Consider the following 24,023-nt stretch of genomic DNA (forward strand, 5'->3'; position numbering starts at 1 on the left):
AGCGAATCCCTTCAGCCTTCAACACTGGTGCCCAAAGACCAAACTCTATTGTGCTTCTCACTCAAATGGTAGAAGACATCCGATTAAATCAGGACACATCAATGTCAAAGATTTAGATAGGATCTTAAATCAGAAATAGCCAGTAAAAAGTTGAATCTAGAGGTCAGGACAGGAATATTGCAACGTTCTACATGTGTTACAGAAACCAGGCAAGTAAAGTAAAGGTGTTTCCTTGGCGAAAAATAGAATTCTTGCTCTGCCTCCCAAATATCAGAGAGCAACGCCATTGCCCCCATTTCCTTTAGATCATGGTGATTGTGAAAGAGAGGCTTCAATTCTAGTCTTTAAATCATCTTAAGGCTTGATTTATGCTGCTGCTGCAAATGCATGACTGACATTATCCTGCAAGTCCAAGCAGAATGCAGGCAAACTAGTGTTGCCTTTGTCCGGATCAGGAGGTAACCTGTCAGCAGAGTGACAGCTAATGTTATAACACTGGGGGTTTCACGACAGTGCACACAAAGGCTGGGAGATGTCACCCTTCTGAGCTATGCTACTTTTTCCTGACAAATACTATGCTAGGACTGTGCAGAAAATGACTCAGAATATAGAAAACCCTCCCCATGTACTTATTCTATCTGAGCTTATAATATGGCCTGCTTATAGTATGGCCATTACCAACCAGAAAACAAAAGTTCTAAGGAAGGTTATTGCCTTTCTGCCTCAAAACAAAATAGGGAGACAGGCAGAGGATGCACAGGACACATGTGGGGAATAGGGCAACATTCAGGAACGTGAAAACACAGCAGACAATTGCACTTGCGGCAAATTTGCCTTGGGTCTTGGAACTGCTATTTTTGAAGGGCCTCTGCAACAGGGCTTCCCGGTCATCAGGGGACTTTTCGGTGCTGCTTCATCCAAGAGGGCTAAGATTTACAGTTGATTAGCCTGCATAGTTCAGTTGCTTTTTCAAAAGATTCTAGGAAGGGATTATTTCTGTGCCCAAAGAGCCCCTAGAGAATAGAGAAGGGCTGCTTGCCGGCCGTAATGTGAATTCCCCAGAGTCGGTACACTGTGCTCACTGAAGCAGATGAAGTAAAGTTAAAGAAGCATTTAGTTCTTCAGAATGCCGGCCTTAATAAGTATCTTTTTGTGGAAGGATTTAGGAGGAGGGGAGGGTTATCCTTAGTGCAGGCATTATTTCCTCATACAAAAAGGGAAAATGTGCATACAGTCGGATGTAAAAAAGCCAACCTCCAATGCCTGCCCCCTCCCCTTCCCCGAGAAAAGTTGCTGAACACACACTCCCAAACACGAAAGCATGAATCTTCACAGCTTAATAGTCCCGAAGCCATTGTGAAGTTTCTCTTGGGAAACGCTGTTCATTCATCTGCGACTGACCAAGTTCAACCATTCAGCTGTGAGAACTCAGAGACTTGTAGCCATCAAAAGACCCACCTTCCTCAGCAAGCGGAAGCCAGAGGAGCTGCGTCCCCGAGGAAGATCTCGGGAACTCGCTTCTCCTCTCCACAAGGACCCCTTCCAGCCCTACGAGAGAAGTCTGCAGAAGGCTGAATCTGGGTGCATCTGCAAGCAGCTGAACACTTAAATGATCTCTGCTTGCACAGTTCAGGGCTTGTCCTGGCTCCTGCGGCTCTCACAGTTCTCCCTGCAAACAGTGCTCCTTATGTGGAATTTGACGCAGAATTACTCACTTGCAATGAGTTAAAACGAGTATGATTTAATTAGACAGTTTCGCAGAAGCCCAATTTTCTAACCAACAGCAACTTTTTCCTATTTAAACCCTGTGTTTTCTTCAACCTGTCATCACACAGGAATATACACATTGACATCAACTGAGCTATTGCTATTAATATAACGAACACAGCATCGACAGAGTGGCCATTCCATTATCGTTAAATAAGCCAGAAGCCATTCATTATACCCCTCTGCGCTTAAAATTTTTCAGCTGGGACTCCCATAACTTAAGGCAGAGAGAAAGTCTTTCATGGAAATCAACATAAACATTTACCACCCATAATAGAGAGAAAAAGGGACAGAGAGGAGGGAGGGAATCAATGAACAGAAGAAAGAAAAGAGAAACAAAGAAAGAAAGAGAGAGAAAGAGAAAGAGAGGAGAAAGAGGAAAGAAAAAGAAAGAAAGAAAGAAAGAAAGAAAGAAAGAAAGAGGAAGGAAGGAAGGAAGGAAGGAAGGAAGGAAGGAAGGAAGGAAGGTGGGAGGGAGGGAAGGAAGGAAGGAAGAAGAAAGGCAGGAGGGAAGAAGAGAAAGAAAGAATGCGCGAGCAAGATTTACAAAGTGCCCACTTTAAGTCATTTTCCCCCACACAAATGGAAAATGAACTTACCCACATTGGTAGCTATGCTCTGAAAAGACCCGGTTGAGAGAAGTCCTTTCTTTATTGTGTAGTTTTAAAGACGATTCTTTGACCTCTGCTATTTATGACTTGAGATCTGTGAAGACAGGGCCAAACCCCTCTGGCTCCCATGGCCCACACAAACAAAAGCGCCCCACCTTTGTTCCACTACCACATTTCCCATCAGGACACATTTCTACCGCACTCCCTGTTTTCATAATTTAAGTTGTGTTCTCTTAAATTTTTCTTGCTCAGTTATAGCCATTACCTAATTTACAAGAGGCTCTCATTGCTCTTTTCCAGTAAATCTTTTCCCATACTCATCACTTCTCAGCTGAAAGAACTTGGGATGTCAAGAGACTAAACAACTCATCGGGCAACATGCTCAGCCACAATATGATATCCTTCAACCGATTTATTATTTTATGGATGTGTGCATTTATCTATGGCCTTTCTCACTCTTAAAATAATTCAAGACAATTTACAAAGCTACATATGATTACAGCTGGAAAACACATCTTAAGTGAGTGAAAAAAAATGAGATAAAGGGAAATTAAAATAGGGAGAAAATAAATACTGTCAGGGATAAAGCAAGTTTCCTAAATACATATGATCAATTTCAGCACACTTGTTAAAGACAGGCTGTTTTATTTAAGTTTTAGCGTTCTAAAGACCAACTGTAAGAGGAAAACACTATCGATTGCAAAATCCACAGTATCCATAGGCCAAAAGTATCTACCCATTTCTCAAGGAGGCACAATTAGTACTGATAATGCAATCAGAATGAATGTCTCTAGGCCAGGCATGGTGGCTCAGGCCATAAATCCCAACACTTTGGGAGGCCAAGCTAGGCAGACCACCTGAGGTGAGGAGTTCCAGACCAGCCTGACCAACATAGTGAAACCCCCTCTCTACTTAAAATAAAAACAAAAAATAGCCAGGCAAGGTGGCAAGCATCTGTAATCCCAACTACTCAGAAGGCTGAGGTAGGAGAATCGCTTGAACCCAGGAAGTGGAGGTTGCAGTGAGCCAAGATCGCGCCACTGCATTCCACCCTGTGAGATAGAGCCAGACTTCGTTCCCCCCCCAAAAATTAATTAATTAATACTCTCCATTTCCTCCCCAAAATGGCATGACATAAGAGACCAATGTCCTCAACTTTCTTAGAGCAGCCCCAATGACTAGGTTTGTAGGACAATTTCTGAGATTATCACCCATACTGCATTGCAGCAACATACCATTCAGCAAAAGCCATTTGTTAAAGGAACATTTGAAACGGCAAAGACACAGTTTAGTCGTGTAATCAAGGCATAGATTCTAGAGCACCTGGAAGTGATACATCCATCAGGCAGGTATAAACACTGTCTCTCTCCAGTGGCTTTTGGTACCGCCAGGATACAACGAGTTTCACATTCTACTCCTTGGGAAGCTCCAGGTGCTTGGTGGCTTTGCTTATACTTCATTGTCACTTCATAGCTAGCAGAACTTTCATTAGCTCTGACATTCACTGCGAAATTAAAGGTCCTAACAGACATTTGTCTAAAATAAATAAATAAAAATAAATTTAAAAAAGCAACCCACTTCCTGCATAGATATGCATCAAACAGGGAGAAGGGAGTATTTGACAAAAATCCACCTCAGAAAATGTGATTTTATTTTCCAACCCAGAAGAAAACAGAAGGTGTAATCCAGTAAACACACACACACACACACACACACACGCACACACAGATTACGCAAAGAATATCATGTTTTGAGCAGCGAATCTTACAAGGACATTGTTAGACCTAAACTAGTTGAAAAATATATATGCCAAGGTGGTTGAATGTCATTATTTATGGGGCAAGACAAGTTCTTCCCCATTGAATAGCTAAAAGATCTTTTGAGAAAGGCAAACTGTTTTAGTTTGAAACAATTACTCTATATTCTCTTTTTCAGGCAAGTTAGACAGCAAGAATGTCCATGTTAACCCAGTTGGTAAAAACAGAGTTAAAATTAAAACCTCCATTAATTTTCCTACAATGATTACTCTTTCAGAAACACAGAGAAATGAAAAGTTTCCAAAGTAGACTACGCACAAAAACAGATTAGGTTTTCTAAGAAACTCCTGTGTGTGATTTGGGAGACAACTAGACTTGAACCTCATTCTAATGATTACCTATAAGGTGGAGTCAAAATTATGGACATAGAAAAGCAAATGTGAACCCCTTAAATTCAAGTGAGAGTTTTCTACCCCAGTAGAGAATATTTTGACAGTGACTGTCATGGCGGAGATAAAGCAACATGATACAATCTCATGCTCAATGCCCACAAATTCTATCTACCAGAGATTGAAATCCAATTCTGTATCTTTTCTCAAATATAAGGGTCCCCAAACTTCAATCAGCATGGGTGCGTTTTTCGAGTTGCCAGAATAAACCTCAACATCTTCAAACAAGCGGCGCTCATCCCTGCTCTGCGTGCTTTCTGATGAACACATTACAACTTCAAAACATCTGTCAGACTGTAATCACCATGTAATGCATCTTGACTCAGATGGTTTTCATATGTTCAGAACAGATTCCCTTTCTAAAGGCAGCTTTATGGAACTCGTCTTCAACTGTGAACCAAATAAGAGATTTCGTTTGCATTTTCTTTCATCAGATGGAAGAAGAAATTAATCGTAAGAGATTAGGAAAAGACTTACACAGAGGTGCATTTCCCCTTCCGCATGTCTTTCCTTTGAAGTTTATAGCAGGTGGAAGAGTCTTTCACACCCGTAAAATTGACATGGAAAAGCAGAAACACACTGAGCTATTAACTTGTCACATATTGGATTTAAATCTAAATAGGAACCCGTTCTTTCTCTTATATATTGATTGTGTACCAGCTTAGCAGGAAGCTTTGCATGTTCTTTCAGCAGACAGGCTAGTTTCTAAGCTAAAATAACCTGGAATGTTTCAGCTACCGCAGGCTAATGATCACCCAAATGCACACTAATATGTTTGATAAAAGTTCTCAGCGTGAGGGCAGAAAACGCTTACCATGAGAATGACAGTGGTCAGGGGAAGCAAATCAGTGACACCAACTCATGCCGCCTTCAATGCTGGAGGCTCCAATTAGAACTGTGAGTCTGCATTCCAGGGGGCAGTGACAGATGGAAGTTTGCAGCAAATCTCTAATTGTTTAAATCATTAACTCATCCATCCACCTGCATTATCACTAGAAGGGACCCTGCTGGAAGCCTTCAGTGGTTTCTCAAAAATCTCAGGACTATTTCCTGGCCAGTTAAGAAATGGTGTTTTGAAACTAGTTGTTTATGTAGCTATTGTGAGTTCTTTATTAATCTTTTTCCCACGCTCTCACTTTTTTCTCTTTTTTTTCTTTCCATTTCTGCCTTTGCATCAGAGATGATATCCACTTTAATGTCCTTATAGAGCAACATTGGATGAATTACTTATAAATCATGCCACACGTCCAGCCCTAACTTAATTTTCAATTGCATCAACTCCCTTAAGAGAGACTTCAGGCCGGGCTCTGTGGCTCATGCCTGTAATCCCATCACTTTGGGAAGGCCGAGGTGTGCAAGTGGCTTGAGCCCAGGAGTTCAAACCAGCTTGGACAACATAGTGAGATCTTGTCTCTACAAATAATAATAATAATAATAATAATAATAAATTAGCCAGGCATGGTGGCACATGCCTGTAGTCCCAGCCACTCAGGAGGCTAAGGCAAGAGGACTACTTGAGTCCGGGAAGTCAAGGATCCAGTGAGCTGTGATGGTGCCACTGCACTTCAGCCTGGGCAACACAGCAAGACCCTGTTGTCACGTGCATCCGTGTGAGGAGAGTACCAAACAGACTGTGTGAGCAATAAAGCTTTAAAAAAAAGAGAGAGAGAGAGAGAGAAAGAGAAAGAGAGACTTCATGTCTTACTAAGCACGAAAGGCCAAGGCTGCTAATAATTATCTTTTGGCATCATGCTATAGGACAGTTGGAGAAATTTACATCCAATGGTTTATATTAATCATGCTAATATAATAATGTACATAAGATGGCTTTTTCCAAAGAACACTAGTTGAAACCTCACACACACTAACAATTTTTTTTCGCATGCATTCTACACAAATGTTAAGTCCAAAATGTTGGTTTAAGGAAATAATAGAATATTTCTCTTATCTCTTCTAATGTTTATTATCACATCATATTTATTTTCTCCTGAAAAATAAAGACATGATCTCATGTAAGTAAAGACATGTACTTGTGGAAATAATAACATTAATATCCAAAATGAAGGGGAACTAATTATACCCGACTTGAGACGTTTTCTGCATAAATCTCTCCCTTTGAATTACACAAGCCTGCACTTCTCCTGAAGTCATTGTCAAACGTGATTTGGCTGTGAAGTCATTGTTTGCTCCAAAGGAGATCAGTAAGTTGAACAACGGATGCTTGGTGAACGGCAACATTATTCTTGAAATGTATCATATATAAAGTCAGGAGATATTGTATAAGCATCAGTAAGTATTGCAACAGGTCTAAAGTATCTAAACATTTAAAATTTTGACCCACTTCATATTAGAATTACAATCAGATAAAAAACGTTCACCTTTGGTTCTTGGGTACTTGGGCACAGTGCATTTTCGTGTATGTCCGAGTTTTCATTTTGCTCCTAAGAAATGTCTTCCTTGGGCTCTATGGATTTACGGTCATTACCACAAAAATCACAGAAAGCATCTCATACAAAACAAACATTTCCACAGTCATATTCAGATGTATTTCAGAGGTTTGGCCCTCACTCGATAAATTTCACAGATGGCAAATGAAGCCATCCAGATTTTTATACAAGCAAAACCAATCTTCCTCACCTCTAAACTTGGTTCTGAATAAAGCTGGAAAATTACTAATAGTTTGGAGTTGTAGCCCTTATAAGAACTGAACTCCCACTGAGATCAAAGCTGTAAACCAAGGCACCAAGATTGGGCCCTAAATTACCACTTTTCAATACATACACTCCAAACCAAATGGGGAACAAAAGTCAAGCCAGTGAGTTCCGGTACCCAAAGGCAGAGAGATAAGCATGCTAAGTGGCATGCCATTGTTTGTTAGATGCAAGGTTTTGAAACATAACTCTGAGCTGAAGTTTAAAGGAGAAATCTTTTTTTTTTTTTTTGCAACAGAGTCTCAATCTGTTGCCCAGGCTGGAGTGCGGTGGAGCGATCTCAGCTCACTGCAACCTCCGCCTCCTGGGTTCAAGTGATTCTCCAGCCTCAGCCTCCTGAGTAGCTGGGATTACAGGTGTGCCCACCACACCCAGCTAATTTTTGTATTTTTAGTAGAGACGGGGTTTCACCATGTTGGCCAGGCTGGTCTTGAACTCCTGACCTTGTGATCTGCCTGCCTCAGCCTCCCAAAGTGGAGAAATATTTTATAAAATGAAGACAAGACTCATGCAAATATCAGATAAAAATGTACCAAAGATTTTATTTAACTCAATAAATAGTCATATGTTACATTTGATTCAAAGGAAAATCCCATAGATAAATAGACAACAGACAGATAATGATAGACAGATTAAGATGGATGGATGGATGGATGGATGGATGGATGGATGAATAGGGTCAATAAGGAATGCTGGTGCTGAAATGGATTTACAAATATATGCAAAATGTTGTAATCCTGGAGGAAGCATCAAGTGCATTCCACTAGACAAAATTTATTTTGCATTTTCACAGACAAGAGTTATTTTCATTATCAATTTTCTACCATTTGCAGAGTGGGAAAATAGTTCGAAGCAGTGAACACTGGACAGAACTTGAAGTGAAATAGAGAGAAAAATAATCTTTACTTTTGCCAATTTTCAAGTCTTTCACAATTTTTCTTGACTCTGATCATCACATTTTAACAATGGATTTTCAAAAATTAGCTGTGACTTATTTGAAGTTTTTTTTCACTATTGTTTACTATTCATTATTTCAAATCCCTGCAGTTTGACAATGTTCTATAAGCAATGTCAGAAACTGTCTATTTTTGTTTGACTTTAAATATTTTAAGATATGTCTTTGTATTGTCAGAAGAATGCATTTTTATTGTTTCGTTTGGGTTTAGTTTTGTCTGTGTGAACGTAATGTCATAGAAGAGGGGTTGACAAACTACAGCAGCAGGCCAAATTCAGGTTGCCACCTGTTTTTGTAGAACTAAGAATGGTTCTTTCATTTTCAATGGTTGGAAAAAAAATAAGTAAAATATTATAACGTGAAAATTACAGGAAATTCAAATTTTAGTATCTACAAATAATGTTTTATTGGAACACAGACACTCTTCTTGGTCTATGTATTTTCTACTATTGCTTTTGAGCTGCAGCAGTAGAGTTGGGTAGTTGCAACGGAGACCTTATGGGCTGCCAAGACAAAGATGGTTACTATCTGGTGTTTTTATAGAAGTCGTTTGCTAACCACTATCCTAGAACACTGCTTTTAATGAAAAGTTACATTGAAAAGGATGATGGGATTCAGGACATGAAAGAGATCAAATGAAGAGACTAAGAGGCAGAAATGAAGTCCACAGGCAAACAGCCCGGGCGGCGCCCTGAGCCTAGTTAAAGATCGACCCCGGACCTAACCGATTAAGGTTATCTATAGACTCCAGACATTGTAAGGACAAACACATTAAGAAAAACAACACCTGGGGAAGCTCCAATAAGGTTACAACCTTTTGTAAAAGCGCAGGAACCGATAAGAAGGCTGCTAAAAGCATAACTTCACATTAACATGTAAACCAATTGTAATGCTGTAGCCTAGAGAAATGCCTTGTTCCTCTGTAACCTGACAAGTCCTGTTTACCTCGAGCTATAAATAGCAAGCGCACGCATTGTTTGGGGCCCTCTTGTATGTTGTAGAAGGGAGGGACCAAGTTCGAACTTGCATTAAAGATCCTTGCCGCTTGGCTTTGACTCTGGACTCTGGTGGTCTTCTTCGGGGAATAAACGGTCTGGGCATAACAGACACACTACTCAAAATATGGCACCTTGGCATATTAAAAAAACAGAAGCAGGAAAGTCTCTCTGACCTCCCCTCGTCACCCACACATACGCTTCTCCCTGATGCAGGGCATACTGCTTAGGAAAGCTTTTCCATTCCCAAGAAGCAGGTCAGAAGACACTCATGTGAGGGCCTCCCGATCCCTGGAAGAAAGGAACATGCTCATCTCTGAAGATGACGGGTCACAGAGAGGAACCCGAACAAACAGGCCTTGCTAAATTCCCCAGTTTATCTCCACTAGTTCACACCCTTTTTATCCTATCATATTTCTCCATCGGTATTCACTCTTTGTCAAAGCTACCATAAAAATACACAGAATTAACCATTTACTGGAGTCTTCATTGCTTTAGGAAGGCTTCCATAGCATGTAAATCTTTGTAAATAAATTTGCAAGTTGTTCTCTTCTGAATCTATCTTGTGTTAAAAGGACCTAAGTCATGAACATAGGATGGGTAAAGAGAAATATTTGTCCTCCTCTACCAGAAAAAGCCACTGGGAAACATAGATATTAACATGGCTCATTACAATATTTTGACTCTGTGCTATGACTACATACCAGGGCATCTTGCCCATGAATTTGAATTTCCTGTCAAATGCTCCAAATCATTCCTAAGTGGGCTTTTAGGGAAATTATATACAATGAAAACGGAATGTAAGAACAAGCATTTCCTCTGAGCTGGAGGCTGTCTTTGGTTGGATATATCATTGCTTCAGGCCTCAGGTTCCTGAAGTGCACAATGAAAGAACTGCACTGGATATTCCTAAATATTCTCTCTAGCTTTAGAATTCTTCTCTCCACCCTTCATGCGAACAATGATCTCAATGGTCTGTATCACCCATGTTGCCCTACTGAGAGGAGCCATCTAAATCTTAACATAGTCAGTCCTAGGATCCATGTGTCTGTGGCTCATTCAAATAGTTTTCTCTTTCTTCATCAAATATTTCCATCCCAGAAGACCAGTAAGTTATGAACATGAGAACTGAGCCTTAGGACCATGAGCAGAGCCTAATAGAGACTGCGTAATTCACACATTAACCTTTAATGGGTGAGTACAGAGGAACTTCAGAATGATGGAAAAGAGTTAGAACTGTGAGATTAGCAAAGAGAAAAAGCAGAAATGGATTCTAAAGGTGCACAAATGCTCTAATGGGCAAAGTAAGGGGGAGAAGATGGTTATATCCCCATTGGTACAGTAATGGGGACTCCTAAGGAATATTGCATGATTTTTTTTTTTTTTTAAGGCCGCGTCTCACTCTGTTGCCAGGCTGGAGTGCAGTGGCGTGATCTTGGCTCACTGCAAACTCTACCTCCAGGGTTCAAGCGATTCTCCTGCCTCAGCCTCCCGAGTAGCTGGGACTACAGGCGTGCACCACAGGCGTGCACCACCACACCAAGATAATTTTTGTATTTTTAGTAGAGATGTGGTTTTACCATGTTGGCCAGGATGGTCTCCATCTCCTGCCCTCGTGATCTTCCCCCCTCAGCCTCCCAAAGTGCTGGGATGACAGGCATCGGCCACCGCCCCAGGCTGGAATATTCCATGAATTTTTAAGAAAGGTGAAGTAACAATAGCTGGGAATTTTCTCAGTGAGCAAACAAGTAAAAAATTAATGCAAAGACCAAGTTCACCCTTTGTATCACTTTATCACTAGGGCCTAGGCATAGTAGATGCTCAGTGAGTATCTACTGAAATGGGATTAATCAGACTCTATTGGAATGAGCAAATGAAATATATTTAAAGAAAACGTCAAACTAGAAACATAAATGAAAGGGCTGAACAGCCACAACATTATAATATATGGGAAAAAAAGGACCTGATTTACATTTTATTTGGCATGGAGTAATTTGCTATTTAAGAGAAAGGTTAATGAAAATAGGTTCTTAAAGGAATAGGCCGGCTGTGGTGGCTCATGCCTGTAATCCCAGCACTTTGGGAGGCTGAGGTAGGTGAATCATTGGAGGCTAGGAGTTTGATGCCAGCCTGGCCAAAATGGAGAAACCCCGTCTCTACTAAAAATACAAAAATTAGCCAGGCATGGTGGTGGGTACCTGTAATCCTCAGGAGGTTGAGGCTGGAGAATCGCTTGAGCCTCTAAGGCAGAGTTGCAGTGAGCCAAGATCGTGCCACTGCACTACAGCCTGGGCAACAAAAGCGAAATTCTGTCTAAAATAAAATAAAGTAAAATAAAATAAAATAAAGTAATGTACATTGTTAAGATTGGACCAACTTAAAAATAGTATTAGAATCGAAATATATCACATTTTATCAGTATGTTTTACATTACTACAGTAATATTTCATTCCAAAAAGTATTTAGGGTGGCTTGGACTGAAAAAAAAAGAAATTAAGATAAAAATCGTTTGCAAAAGACATTTAGATAGAATTTTTAAAATACATTATTTTTTACGCCAAGGTGTATATTTACTTTCTTGATAAAAAATAGGTGATCTTAGTATTTACTTACTACTAAAATTGAAGTACTAAAAATAAGTTACTGTAAAGGCATCATTTAGGATAGATTTGATATATTTTAAAAGGCTTGGCCGGGCATGGTGGCTCACGCCTGTAATCCCAGCATTTTGGGAGGCTGAGGGGGGCAGATTACTTGAGGCCAGGAATTTGAGACCAGCCTGGTCAACATGTCAAAACCCCATCTCTACTAAAAAATACAAAAATAAGCTGTGCATGTTAGCAGGTGCCTGTAACCCCAGCTACTGGGGAAGCTAAGGCACAAGAATTGCTTGAAGCCAGGAGGTGGAGGTTGCAGTGAGCCGAGATCGTGCCCACTGCACTCCAGCCTGGCACACAGAGCGAGACTCCGTCTCTAAATAAATAAATAAATAAATGGTTTGCCCTGTTCTGAGACTGAAACTATGTTTAGATGTCAATTTTGCGAACAGTTTATTCTGGAGTGGCCAAGGGCATACTGCATTCTTATGGGTTAAATGTTCTCTCAACATAAAAAGAAAAGAAAAGAAAAATCACCTTAATGAAGGAATTTCTAAGGAATCTATTTCTGTGGGAATCTACTGTGTATCCCTAAATGAAGCTGAATCATAAGAGTGGGCCATCTTCAGGCTGTATCTTCTGACTTCCCACCAGACAACAGGAACATAAAAGCAAGAAAGAGAAAATATGGCTCATTTGCTAGAATTGGGTCACGTTTTGCCCCGAAGTTTCACTATTCCAGTAGCTATAAGGGTGAGGAAAAAAAAAAAAAAAAAACTAGCGCATCAAGAGAATCAACCACTAAACTGAGCAAGAGCTCTTTCATAACTTTAAAAAAGTTATTCTATAATACTTCATATTGTGTGAGGTATACAATGAGAAAATCACTGGCTTTTAATTCCACCGGAACTCAGTTCGAATCCCGTGTAGGGGATTTACTGGTACTTATTAGTCAAGTGACTTTGTAAGAAAGTCACCCACCTTTTCTGAGCATCTGTGACATGAAGGTGGTCATTCCAAGATGAAGCCGAGATTAATTTCACCCACACACAATTCCATTTCATAGAACAAAAGAAATGTAAACTAACAATAACTTAAGAGAGATAGAAAGGTATTTCCTCTTCATGTGCAAGGCTGGTATGGGGCCCCACAGTATCAAAGAACCAGATTCCTTCTATCTTTCTTGTCAGTTATTCTCAGCCTGGACTCCATCCTCAAAAGTACCTCATGGCCCAAGAAAGCTGCTGGGGCCCCTGCCATTGGTATGCCCTCTAAGAAGCAGGGAAGGAAAACAGGAAGAGAACAAATGAGTGCATTTTCTAGCTAAATCAGTTCCCTTTAAAAGAGGCATTTTGAAATTTCTTCACAATGATTTCACTTGGGCAAGAAATGAGTTACTGGCCATATTTAGAAGCAATGGAGCTTGGGGAAATATAGATGTTTAACCCAAGGTGACAATGTACTCAGGTGACGAATGAGCTTTCGATTAGCAGAGAAGAGGAGAAACCGGATTAGTAGGCAAAGAGCAATCTCTCTCACCCGTGTTAGAGACTACATGGTGACAATCAGAATTCCTAAACATAATGAGCCCCTAAAAAGGTGCTTGGCACATTCCTTGTGCTCAGTAAACTATACATTTGTTTCCTCTCATATAATAAAGTAAAACTGCTGAGGACTATGCTCTTAATTTTTTTTATAACTCCACAAATGTGTAGGCCAGGGTTTGTCAATCTCAGCATTACTGATAGTTGGAGCCAGATAATCTTTTCTGTGGGAGGGCTTTTCTGTGCAGTATAGGCTCTTTATTAGCATCCCTGGCCTTGACCCACTAGATGCCAGTAACTCCTCACTCCCAACTGTGACAATCAAAAATATTTCCAGTCATTGGCAATTGTTCCTGGGGGAGCAAATTGCCCTCGGTTGAGAACCACTGGCCTAGATCTGTGCTGCACAATAGGCACTCTTCTATATTCTCTAGGGTTGAGTGGTGCAGGGGCTAAAGACCCTTGAGCTCATAGTGCTGATTCCATCATGTCGAACCCCGCATACTCTTGAAGTCAGATGAAGCACAGAGACGAATCTCTATAGTTAAAATGTTTTCTTCCAGCCTGGCCAACATGGAGAAACCCCATCTCTACTAAAAAATACAAAAATTATGCCGGGCGCGGTGGCTCAAGCCTGTAATCCCAGCACTTTGGGAGGCCGAGACGGGCGGATCACGAGGTCAGGAGATTGAGACCATCCTGGCTAACATGGTGAAACCCCGTCTCTACTAAAAAATACAAAAAACTAGCCGAGCGAGGTGGCGGGCACCTGTAGTCCCAGCTACTCGGGAGGCTGAGGCAGGAGAATGGCGTGAACCCGGGAGGCGGAGCTTGCAGTGAGCCGAGATCCGGCCACTGCACTCCAGCCTGGGTGACAGAGCGAGACTCTGTCTCAAAAAAAAAAATACAAAAATTAGCCGGGCATGGTGGCAGGCGCCTGTAATCCCAGCTACTCGGGAGGCTGAGGCAGGAGAATTGCTTGAATCCGGGAGGCAGAGGTTGCAGTGACCCAAGATTGCAGCACTGCACTCCAGCCTGGGTGACAGAACAAGACTCCATCTCGAAAAACAAACAACAACAACAACAAAGTTGGGGACAGAGCACAGGCAGACAAGAGAGAGCCAATGAGAATCAGGATAGGGCTTTGGATTTCAGTCTGAGTGAGATGGAAATGCATCATTAGGTTTAAGGTAGACAGCAGTGTGATGGCACTTGTATTTTTGAAGGGTTTTTCCGGCAGCCATGAGGAAATGTGACTGTTTGGGGTCAGAGTGGAAGCTAGGAGACCCATCGGGATGCTCTTGGATTCATCCCAGACAGAATGGCAGGTTGGAGGTGGGAAGAGTGGTTAGATGAGATCTATTCCACAGGGGGTCTGAAGGAGGAGCTGACAGGCTTTGCAGATGATCACCAGAAGTGATTTAAAAGTGTGTGGTTTCTAGAAAACATTATGCAAACCTAATCTTTTAAAATATATCATCAGAAAATTGTACCATTAATACTACCTCTGACTTTTCTGAGTTTCCTGACTTTTCTCTCCCTATATTTGTACAAACTGGTTTCTAGAGTTGTTGGCCTGTAAGAAACACAATGTAGAAGACAGGGATCTATATGTCTCTACTGGTTTGTTGAGTGATCACAGAACCATCATCAATATGTAAGTGACTGAATTTTCCCATCTGTAAAACTGATGACTATGTGACTACAGATTACCAGTAACCTTGTTAACCTGCACGTTAAGAGAAAAAGCCCACCTAGTACTTCATGAATCCCAAAAGAAATGCAAATTGTACTTGTCTGCACAGGTATCCAGACATGATAACATCCAAAGGAGTCAAACTTTGATTAATAAGCAAGATTCAATCCCAAAGAGTCCCAAAGAACTGTATTATATCAGACATAAAGGATCGCAAGTTAAAGACAATCCTTAAACTTCTGTCAGCTTTGTAATATATTCCAGAGTTTCAGTTGGGCTTAATTGTGACTTATTGATTGATTCTTGCTTTCTGACCAAAAGGATTGCTTTCTTTCCTTGTGAAATTCAAAGTCTCTCATGGCAGCCTTGATTAATCATCTGCAAAATATGGTTTAACCATCTATGTCCCCTAGTGTACAAATTTCTTTCATCGCAATAATTTTAAAGTAATTCAAATAAACCTGTTCTAATCAAATCCCTTGTAAGTCTGTAAAAGATAATTTCTTGATGGGATATGGAAAAATGTGTGCTTAAATAAGAAGTATTACCAATGTAACAAATTATCATTCCTATAATACACAATTAATACAACATTGAACAAAAAGAATACTTAGGAAATTTAATTGACCTCATAGCATTATGTGCTTTATCTGGAATGATGGCATGAAAAAGTTATCTAAAATTCCAGTTGAAGACCAATTAATATAATCAATACCAGAAAATGTCTGGACAGAACAAATTCTTAGGACATTACATAAAAAGAGTAAGTGGACTGTAACCAGGCATTTCATTCCTGCCCAGTATCTAGACAGTCAGAGATAAACAAAGCTTATCTTCATCAAATTATTTAACATTCACGTAGGAACTCTGTTCTATTTTATTTTATTTTATTTTATTTATTTATTTATTTTGAGACGGAGTCTCACTCTGTCGCCCAGGCTGGAGTGTAGTGGCCGGATCTCGGCTCACTGCAAGCTCCGCCTCCTGGGTTCACGCCATTCTCCTGCCTCAGCCTCCCGAGTAGCTGGGACTATAGGTACCCGCCACCTCGCACCACTAGTTTTTTTTTGTTTGTTTGTTTGTTTATTTTAGTAGAGACGGGGTTTCACCGTGGTAGCCAGGATGGTCTCGATCTCCTGACCTCGTGATCCACCCGTCTCGGCCTTCCAAAGTGCTGGGATTACAGGCTTGAGCCACCGTGCCTGGCCTCTGTTCTATTTTAAAATAACACTCGTGTATTCAGTGAGCATGACTGGAAATGCATCCTTAGAACAAAGTTTTTGGTTTAGGAATATTATTTTATAATCATTTATTGTAATTTGAAAGACCTTTCACAAATTAATCCTTTTCACAAATATGCTATTTCAAGATTATTATATATTCCTTAGATTACTTGTTGTTTATAAAATAAAGGTGTATTTCTATTTTAGGACTAAAAGTAATATCCATGAAATACATTGTATGAAACACTATTATGATCTCAAAGTTTTGCTCCAATGTTTTTAGCAAACTTTGTAAACTTTACTCATTAACATAACCTGATTACAAAACCTACTTCAGACTGGAGCTGGAGTACCATCGTATATATATTTAAAAAACAAAGGTTTTGGTGTATTGGGATTGAGGTAAGAACTGTATTATATCAAACGTAAAATGAGTAACATAATAAAGTTTATAGTACTTTAGTGTGAGGCAAAGAATACTCAAAAATGGAAAAAAGACTGTTTAATGAAAAAATTAAATTATTTAACCAGCAGTTCCTACAAAGAAACCAAAATACATGCAAATAACATAAGTATAAATAGAATATATTAAATCTTCTCTGGTCTAACCAGAGGGCATTTTCTTCTTAGTGCTTTTTTTTTTTTTTTTTTGAGACGGAGTCTCACTGTGTGGCCCAGGCTGGAGTGCAGTGGCGGACCTCAGCTCACTGCAAGCTCCGCCTCCCGGGTTCACGCCATTCTCCTGCCTCAGCCTCCCGAGTAGCTGGGACTACAGGCGCCCATCACCTCGCCCGGCTAGTTTTTTGTATTCTTTAGTAGAGACGGGGTTTCACCGTGTTAGCCAGGATGGTCTTGATCTCCTGACCTCGTGATCCGCCCATTTCGGCCTCCCAAAGTGCTGGGATTACAGGCGTGAGCCACCGCGCCTGGCCTTCCTTCTTAGTGTTTTTTAACAGAAAATTACAAACAACAAATAAAATACAGTAGTATATAGAACCATGGATACCTGTATCTTGACGGCAGTGCTAGCTATGCAAATCAAATCTTACACATGATAAATGTCACAAAATCATATACATATGTTGCATGCATATCGATTTTGTGCTTTTGATATTGTTTTCAATTACTTAAAGGGTAACCATTGGTGGAAACTGGGCATACATGATTACTCTGTGCTGTCTTTGCAACTTACTGTGAAACTATAATTATTCCAAAATTAAAAGTCTTTTGCACCATTCATACAGGTATAGTAACGTACCTTAGAACATTGCTTATGATTCTGGCACCAAACCAGGGAACCATTGTTCTGCAAAAAGAAAAAGGAAAAATATTGACCCATTATATACTCTTCTAATAGAAAGCTACACATACACAGATTTCTAATTTAAAATTATAATTTATGCTATAATTTTTGAATATTTGCATTTTAACAAATGCAAAACCTGATGTCCTTCCCTTCCAATGACAGAAAATGTGTCTGTAAGTTTCATTTTGTTGTTGATTTCACGATGTAAACAAAGACATACAAAATACTAAAGATTCCAAGCTGTCTGAAATGAAAAAGGGTCTGAGGCAACTTTGATGGTGTGTTGAGCAGTGAAGCAGGTAAATGAACACTAGACGTTCCACCAATAGTCAGCAGTTTTGAGAAATTTACAACTTAAGCATTGTGGCTGCTTTTGACCTCAACCAATTTACAGGAATAAGAGTTTGGGATCGGGAGAAAGATCTTGTATTGGTCTGTTCTTACACTTCTATAAAGAAGTACCTGCAACTGAGTAATTTATGAAGAAAAGAGGTTTCACTGACTCACAGTTCTGCAGGCTTAACAGGAAGTATGGCTGGGAAGGCTCAGGAAACTTACAATCATGGCGGAAGGCAAAGGGGAAGCAAGCACATCTTACCATGGCAGAGCAGGAGAGAGAGAGAGCAAAAAGGGAAGTGCCACACACTTTTAAGCCATCAGATCTTGTGAGAACTCACTCACCGTCATGAGAACAGCAAGGAGGAAATCCACCCCTATGGTCCAATTACCTCTCACCAGGCCCATCCTTCCAATTTGACATAAGATTTGGGCAGGCACACAAATCCAAACCACATCAGATCCCATGTGAAAAGCCTTCTTTTACTCTTTCACTAAACATATGATCACAGACAAGAGACTTAACATCCCCATGCCTCAGTTTATCCATCAGGAAAGCAAGCCTAACAGCAATATCTCATGCATCAGGCCACTGGGATAGCTAAATGAAACAATAGATACACTCAATATATAACAAATATTTGGGGCAGTGCGGTGGCTCATGCCTGTAATCCCAGCACTTTGGGAGGCCAAGACGGATGGATCACCTCAGGTCAGGAGTTTGAGACCAGCCTGACCAACATGGTGAAACCCTGTCTCTACTAAAAAATATAAAATTAGCCAGGTGTGGTGGCGCATGCCTGTAATCCCAGCTACTGGGGAGGCTAAGGCAGGAGAATCATTTGAACCTAGAAGGAGGAGGTTGCAGTGAGCTGAAATTGCACCATTGCACTCCAGCCTGGGCAACAAGAGGAAAACTCCATCTCAAAAAAAAAAAAAATTGGACTATGATTATTATCCTGATCATGTTTTTTTTGGTCATGTGTTTTTCTCTGGTTGGGATCTTTTAAGTCAGGTTATGCTAGGCTGGAATAGGTGGCAAAGCTAGCAGAAACCATCACCCAATAGCTAAGACGTCATGACCTCTAATTCTCTGAAGTTCAAGGTGGAGATGAGACAAAATCACCCATTTCCTATGTTTGAACGTCTGAACTTTTTTTTTTTTTTTGAGACGGAGTCTCGCTCTGTCGCCCAGGCTGGAGTGTAGTGGCGCGATCTCGGCTCACTGCAAGTTCCGCCTCCCAGGTTCACGCCATTCTCCTGCCTCAGCCTCCCCAGTAGCTGGGACTGCAGGCGCCCGCCACCACGCCCGGATAATTCTTTTTTGTATTTTTTTTTAGTAGAAACGGGGTTTCACCATGTTAGCCAGGATGGTCTCGATCTCCTGACCTCGTGATCCGCCCGCCTCGGCCTCCCAAAGTGCTGGGATTACAGGCGTGAGCCAACGTGCCCGGCCACATCTGAACTTTTAATATGAAGGATACCAGTATGGATAGAGCAAGATGATACATGTTTGCAGTTATGAGAAAAGAAAATTGAACCAAAAATATCTTTTAGAAAATACTTTTATAGCAAGTTTATTGAGATACAATTCACAAAATTCACTCATTTACACTGTACAATTTGAGTATATTCAGAAAGCTATGCAACCATCACCACTATTTAATTGTAGAACATTTTCATCAGCCCAAAAAGAAACCTGGACCTATTTGTAGTCACTCCCATTCTGTCTTCCCCACTACCTGCCAAACCCTGGCAAACATTAAATCTACTTCTGTCTTTATCTATTTGTCTATTCTGGACATTTTATATAAGTGGAATCATACAATATGTGTCTGGCTTCTTGATGCTAAATGCTACAGCAATCTTGCTTCATGTACATTGTAACATATATTGGTACTTCATCTTTTTGACTGTCAGTTTCAGCTATATGGATATACCACATTTTGCCCATCCACTGCCAATAATATATCTGAATATGTCCCTTCCCAATAATAGCTTAATTATAGAATCCCCCACAAACCAGTAAATAAATCTCAGCTGTAGAGGATTGGCAATCTTCTTCAATGTGAAGATTATTGGCTTAAAAGATCTCAGTCCCATGTGAATGCTTTAACTATGAAACCTCTCTAGCATATAGCCCTACTTTTTACTTCTTCTCAGTCTTAACTCCTAATAATTCCTACACATGCCTAGGATTTCAGCCAGCCTTAACTCCCAATAATTCCTACACATTCTTAGGATTTTAGCCAGCCTTAACTCCCAATAATTCCTACACATTCTTAGGATTTTAGCCAATCTCCTATGAACCTACATACCACCTACTGAATTCCATACGTCCACACCTGGGCCCTCATCTCTCCCCTCACATCTATGCCCCCCATGGAGACAGCAAGGTCTGAAGCTGGAGACGCATATGAACAGTCTAGGGTGAAGTTCGGTATGATTTTTGGCAGGGATTACATCAGATAAATAATTAGATTGGGCAGAGGCCAATGCTAGACAAATGATGGGCATGGTTGAGTTACTGGAAAATGAGGTGTTAGGAGAAAGCGTGTAAGAGGGCATAACATACCCTTTTATAAAACTGATGTTTTATAAAGGAAGCCATTGGCTTGGTTATAAGCTAAAAGTTCAGAAGGCCAGGCTGACTAGGGGATGGTCATAAACAGAGTGACAATTGCAAGAAGCAGGGGCCGGACATCGAGCATGCAGAAGCTGGGGGCTGGGACAGGGCAGCTTTGAAGAACTTCCTACATGACAGCCAGCCTCAGCATGTTGCACGGTGTGCAGGTTCATACAAGATCAGCTAAAATCCTAGGTATGTGAAGGAATTATTGGGAGTTAAGGTTGAGAAGAAGTAAATATTAGGGCTATATGCTAGTGGGGTTTCATAGTTAAAGCTTCCCCTGCTTCACCTGTGCCGAGTTGGCTCCTGCCAGGACTTCCAAGGACCACATCTGTCTGAGCACATCCTGGACTCAACCTGAGTGTTCCAAGCTCCTCCCCACCCAGCGATGGGAAGCAATGAGGCACCTTCTAAAGAGACTCAGGGTTGAAGTGGACAGCCTCAGACCTTGGAGACTAGATCAAAGCCAGTTCCCGAAGGTCTTTTTTAGCACCATCTTGGTTTGAAGGCTTTGAGTCTTCTTGAGTCAGGTCAGCAGGGTCCTGTTCCTTGGTCTAGAAACCTCAACATGGGCACGGGTGAGATGTCCTTCCCTTCCAGATGTTTCTTTTCCTAGGCAGATGAGCAGGACCTTATCTCTGGATGAGATCAGGGGACCCTCAGCTATTTCTGCACTTGCTGGATTCCTCTTTGGAGTTTTATCACACCCTCTCCTGCTGAATGATATACTTTACTTTGTCTGTGTCTTCGTTGCGCAACTAGATTTTTCCCTGGGGACAGGACTCCATGTTTCCTCTTTACCTGTCTGTATCACGTTAGCAAGGGAGGGCAGGTCTTGGTCCTCACAGAGAAGGTATATTTCTGAGGCCATGCAAGGGTGACTGGGGTTCCAAAAGTAGGCACAGCAACTGTTGTCAACAGGTTGACAAAATATGACTAATGTGGCAATACACCTTTGACTATTATTATTATTACAGTGGCCAAATCTATGTGGCAGAAATGTGCCTTGATGTTTTAATACTCACCACATGTAATCATCCCACAAAATGACATAAGCTTCATTTATTCATTTTACAGTTAGGAAACCTGTAGTCAGGGAAACCAAGTAAAATATGCAGAGTGACAAAGCCAGTGATTAACCTCAATGGTAAACAACACAACAGGTAAAGCCACAGGTGAAGAAAGGAGCAAGATGCACACTCGATTTTGAAGGAATTTCCAGATTTATAACCTTGAAAGGAGAGATGAAGATTGGTCCAACAGTCCTAAATACCGTATGTTGAGGTAGCAGCAGTTCAGATGGATGGGGTGAAGCAGAGAATAGGAGGGGAGATCAGGTAAATAGACAGACAGTAGATTGTAGGATTTTCATTACAGAAGATTTTATCTCTGGAAATAAATTTTTAATTTAACAAATATCAGAGAATTAATTAAAACAAAAATAAAGAATTAGAGTCCTGAGAAGCCCTGTGCAGGACACACCTTGATATGGTTTGGCTGTGTCCCCACCCAAATCTCATCTTGAACTGTAGCTCCCACAATTCCTACGTGATGTGAGAGGGACCCTATGAGAGGTAATTGCATCATGGGGGCGGGTTTTTCCCATGTTATTCTCATGATAGTAAGTCTCACAAGATCTGATGGTTTTATAAAGGGCAGTTGCCCCCGCACACCCTCTCTTGCCTGCTACCATTTAAGATGTGCCTTTGCTCCTCCTTTGTCTTCCACCATGATTGTGAGGCCTCCCCAGCCTTGTGGAACTGTGAGTCCATTAAACCTCCTTTTCTTTGTAAATTACCCAGTCTCAGGTATGTCGTTATTAGCAGCATGAGAACAGACTAATACACACCTTGATTAGCTATCTTTTGTTCCCTTCTACTGTGTATGTTGAATGGCCAAACTTCAACAACAAAAGCACAAAGGATGCAGCAGAGATTGTCTTCAGCTGCCCAACCTCCCCTTCCCAAGTGAAAACCCTCCTGCCCTGCTCCACACCAACTCTCCTTCTTTCCTGGAATTCAATGCTCCTGATACCATTGGCTTATACACATCCATCAAAATGAGAACAAAGCCAATAGCCACAGAGCCTATTTTGAATTGGGAATTAGTATCAATGCATTGCATCGATCGAGGCATTTTCATTTCAAGCAAAATTTTCTACTAAAATGAAAAACTCTGTCATTACAAAGAAATATTTGGGGCAATGGCAAGCATGCATAAACAATTATTATGATTAGAATGATTTTTTAAAATTAGTGAGGACAGCATGTCATAGGCTGCTTGGGATGATTAAAACGATAATCCTCGTAAAGTATTTATCAAAATGTTTGGCTCAGGATTTTTTAAAAATCCTTTGTTATCACTGATGTGATTTTGTTGTCATTTGCCATTAGTATTGTCTTTAGCAGTTTGGGAGTAATCCTAGACTTAATATCTCCCAGCTCACAATGGATAATACCCTAGACTAACTGATTCAGTCTTATTATAGTGAGACTCAAAAGTATTTAGCATTGAAAATACTAAGATACAGTATTTTAGCAATACTAAAATACAAATAAAATTTGCAGTAAAAGGATGCCTTTCCGTTCTGTTTTGTCCTTGAGTGGAAGCAATTTTTCAACATTTGCCAACAGGATGAGTGGGCAATGGTATTGGTATTTTTACCTTAGTTTCCTGACTGGGCATTTATTTTCCTTTACCGCGGATAGTCTGTCTCTTTTACCATATCTAATTGTGGATTGTTCACCATTTTTAAAATCAATTTTAGCAACTATTAGTACCACTTAGGTTCAATGATCATTTGTCTATTGCAAAAATTCTCAAGCCCCTCATTCATCTTTTGCATTTATTTGTGAGGTTTTTCCACAAGGAAATTTTATATGCATACACACACAAGATGCACGCATCCATGCATTCACATATGTATTTGCCCTCAAAATGCATCCCTAGTTCCTTTTGGATTTTGGGTTTCCTGTTTTTCTTAAAATAATTGTCCCCATTCTAAGGTTTTGCAGCTGTTCTGTGCTTTTACCTGTATCAGTCATCATGTGCTAAGCTATTTATCTCTACTAATAACTTCTAAGAACCCTGCCCACTAGCATCAGGGATGCCAAAAAACCCCCGATTAATGCTGGCCACTTTGTTTGGACCAGGTGTTACTCCATCACGATCCACCTATGTTGCTTACATATAGTACTCTTTGAGCAGAAGAGCAATGAAAAAATATAAGAATCCAGTATATTTCAATACCCTGTCCCAGGGGAAGTCCTTCATCAGATTACAATAGCCTTCACCAGTTAAACCATTTGACAACAAAAATAAAATACAGTATTTGCAATAAAGTCTTGTACTGGCTTAAAGCCAACAAAGATAAAGAGTCAAAGTACATTAGGCTAGAAACACATTTGCCTCTAGAACCATCATGGTAACATCCAGGTAGGATTAGAC

The 24,023-nt window shown here is 40.6% G+C and overlaps 1 protein-coding gene across 2 annotated transcripts in view; it reads right to left on the reverse strand.

The window, feature by feature from the left end:
- The window catches only part of ANOS1 (anosmin 1), a 211,239-nt gene that overhangs the window by 159,509 nt on the left and 27,707 nt on the right, over positions 1-24,023 (reverse strand). For both annotated transcript variants that reach the window (XM_033201283.1, XM_033201282.1), the window contains exon 2: positions 17,564-17,611. In XM_033201283.1, coding sequence (XP_033057174.1) covers positions 17,564-17,611 — 48 coding nt within the window. The remainder of the gene's footprint in view (positions 1-17,563; positions 17,612-24,023) is intronic.

The sequence above is a fragment of the Trachypithecus francoisi genome, unplaced genomic scaffold (assembly GCF_009764315.1).
Source record: "Trachypithecus francoisi isolate TF-2019V2 unplaced genomic scaffold, Tfra_2.0 Lachesis_group6, whole genome shotgun sequence".
Taxonomy (NCBI): domain Eukaryota; kingdom Metazoa; phylum Chordata; class Mammalia; order Primates; family Cercopithecidae; genus Trachypithecus; species Trachypithecus francoisi.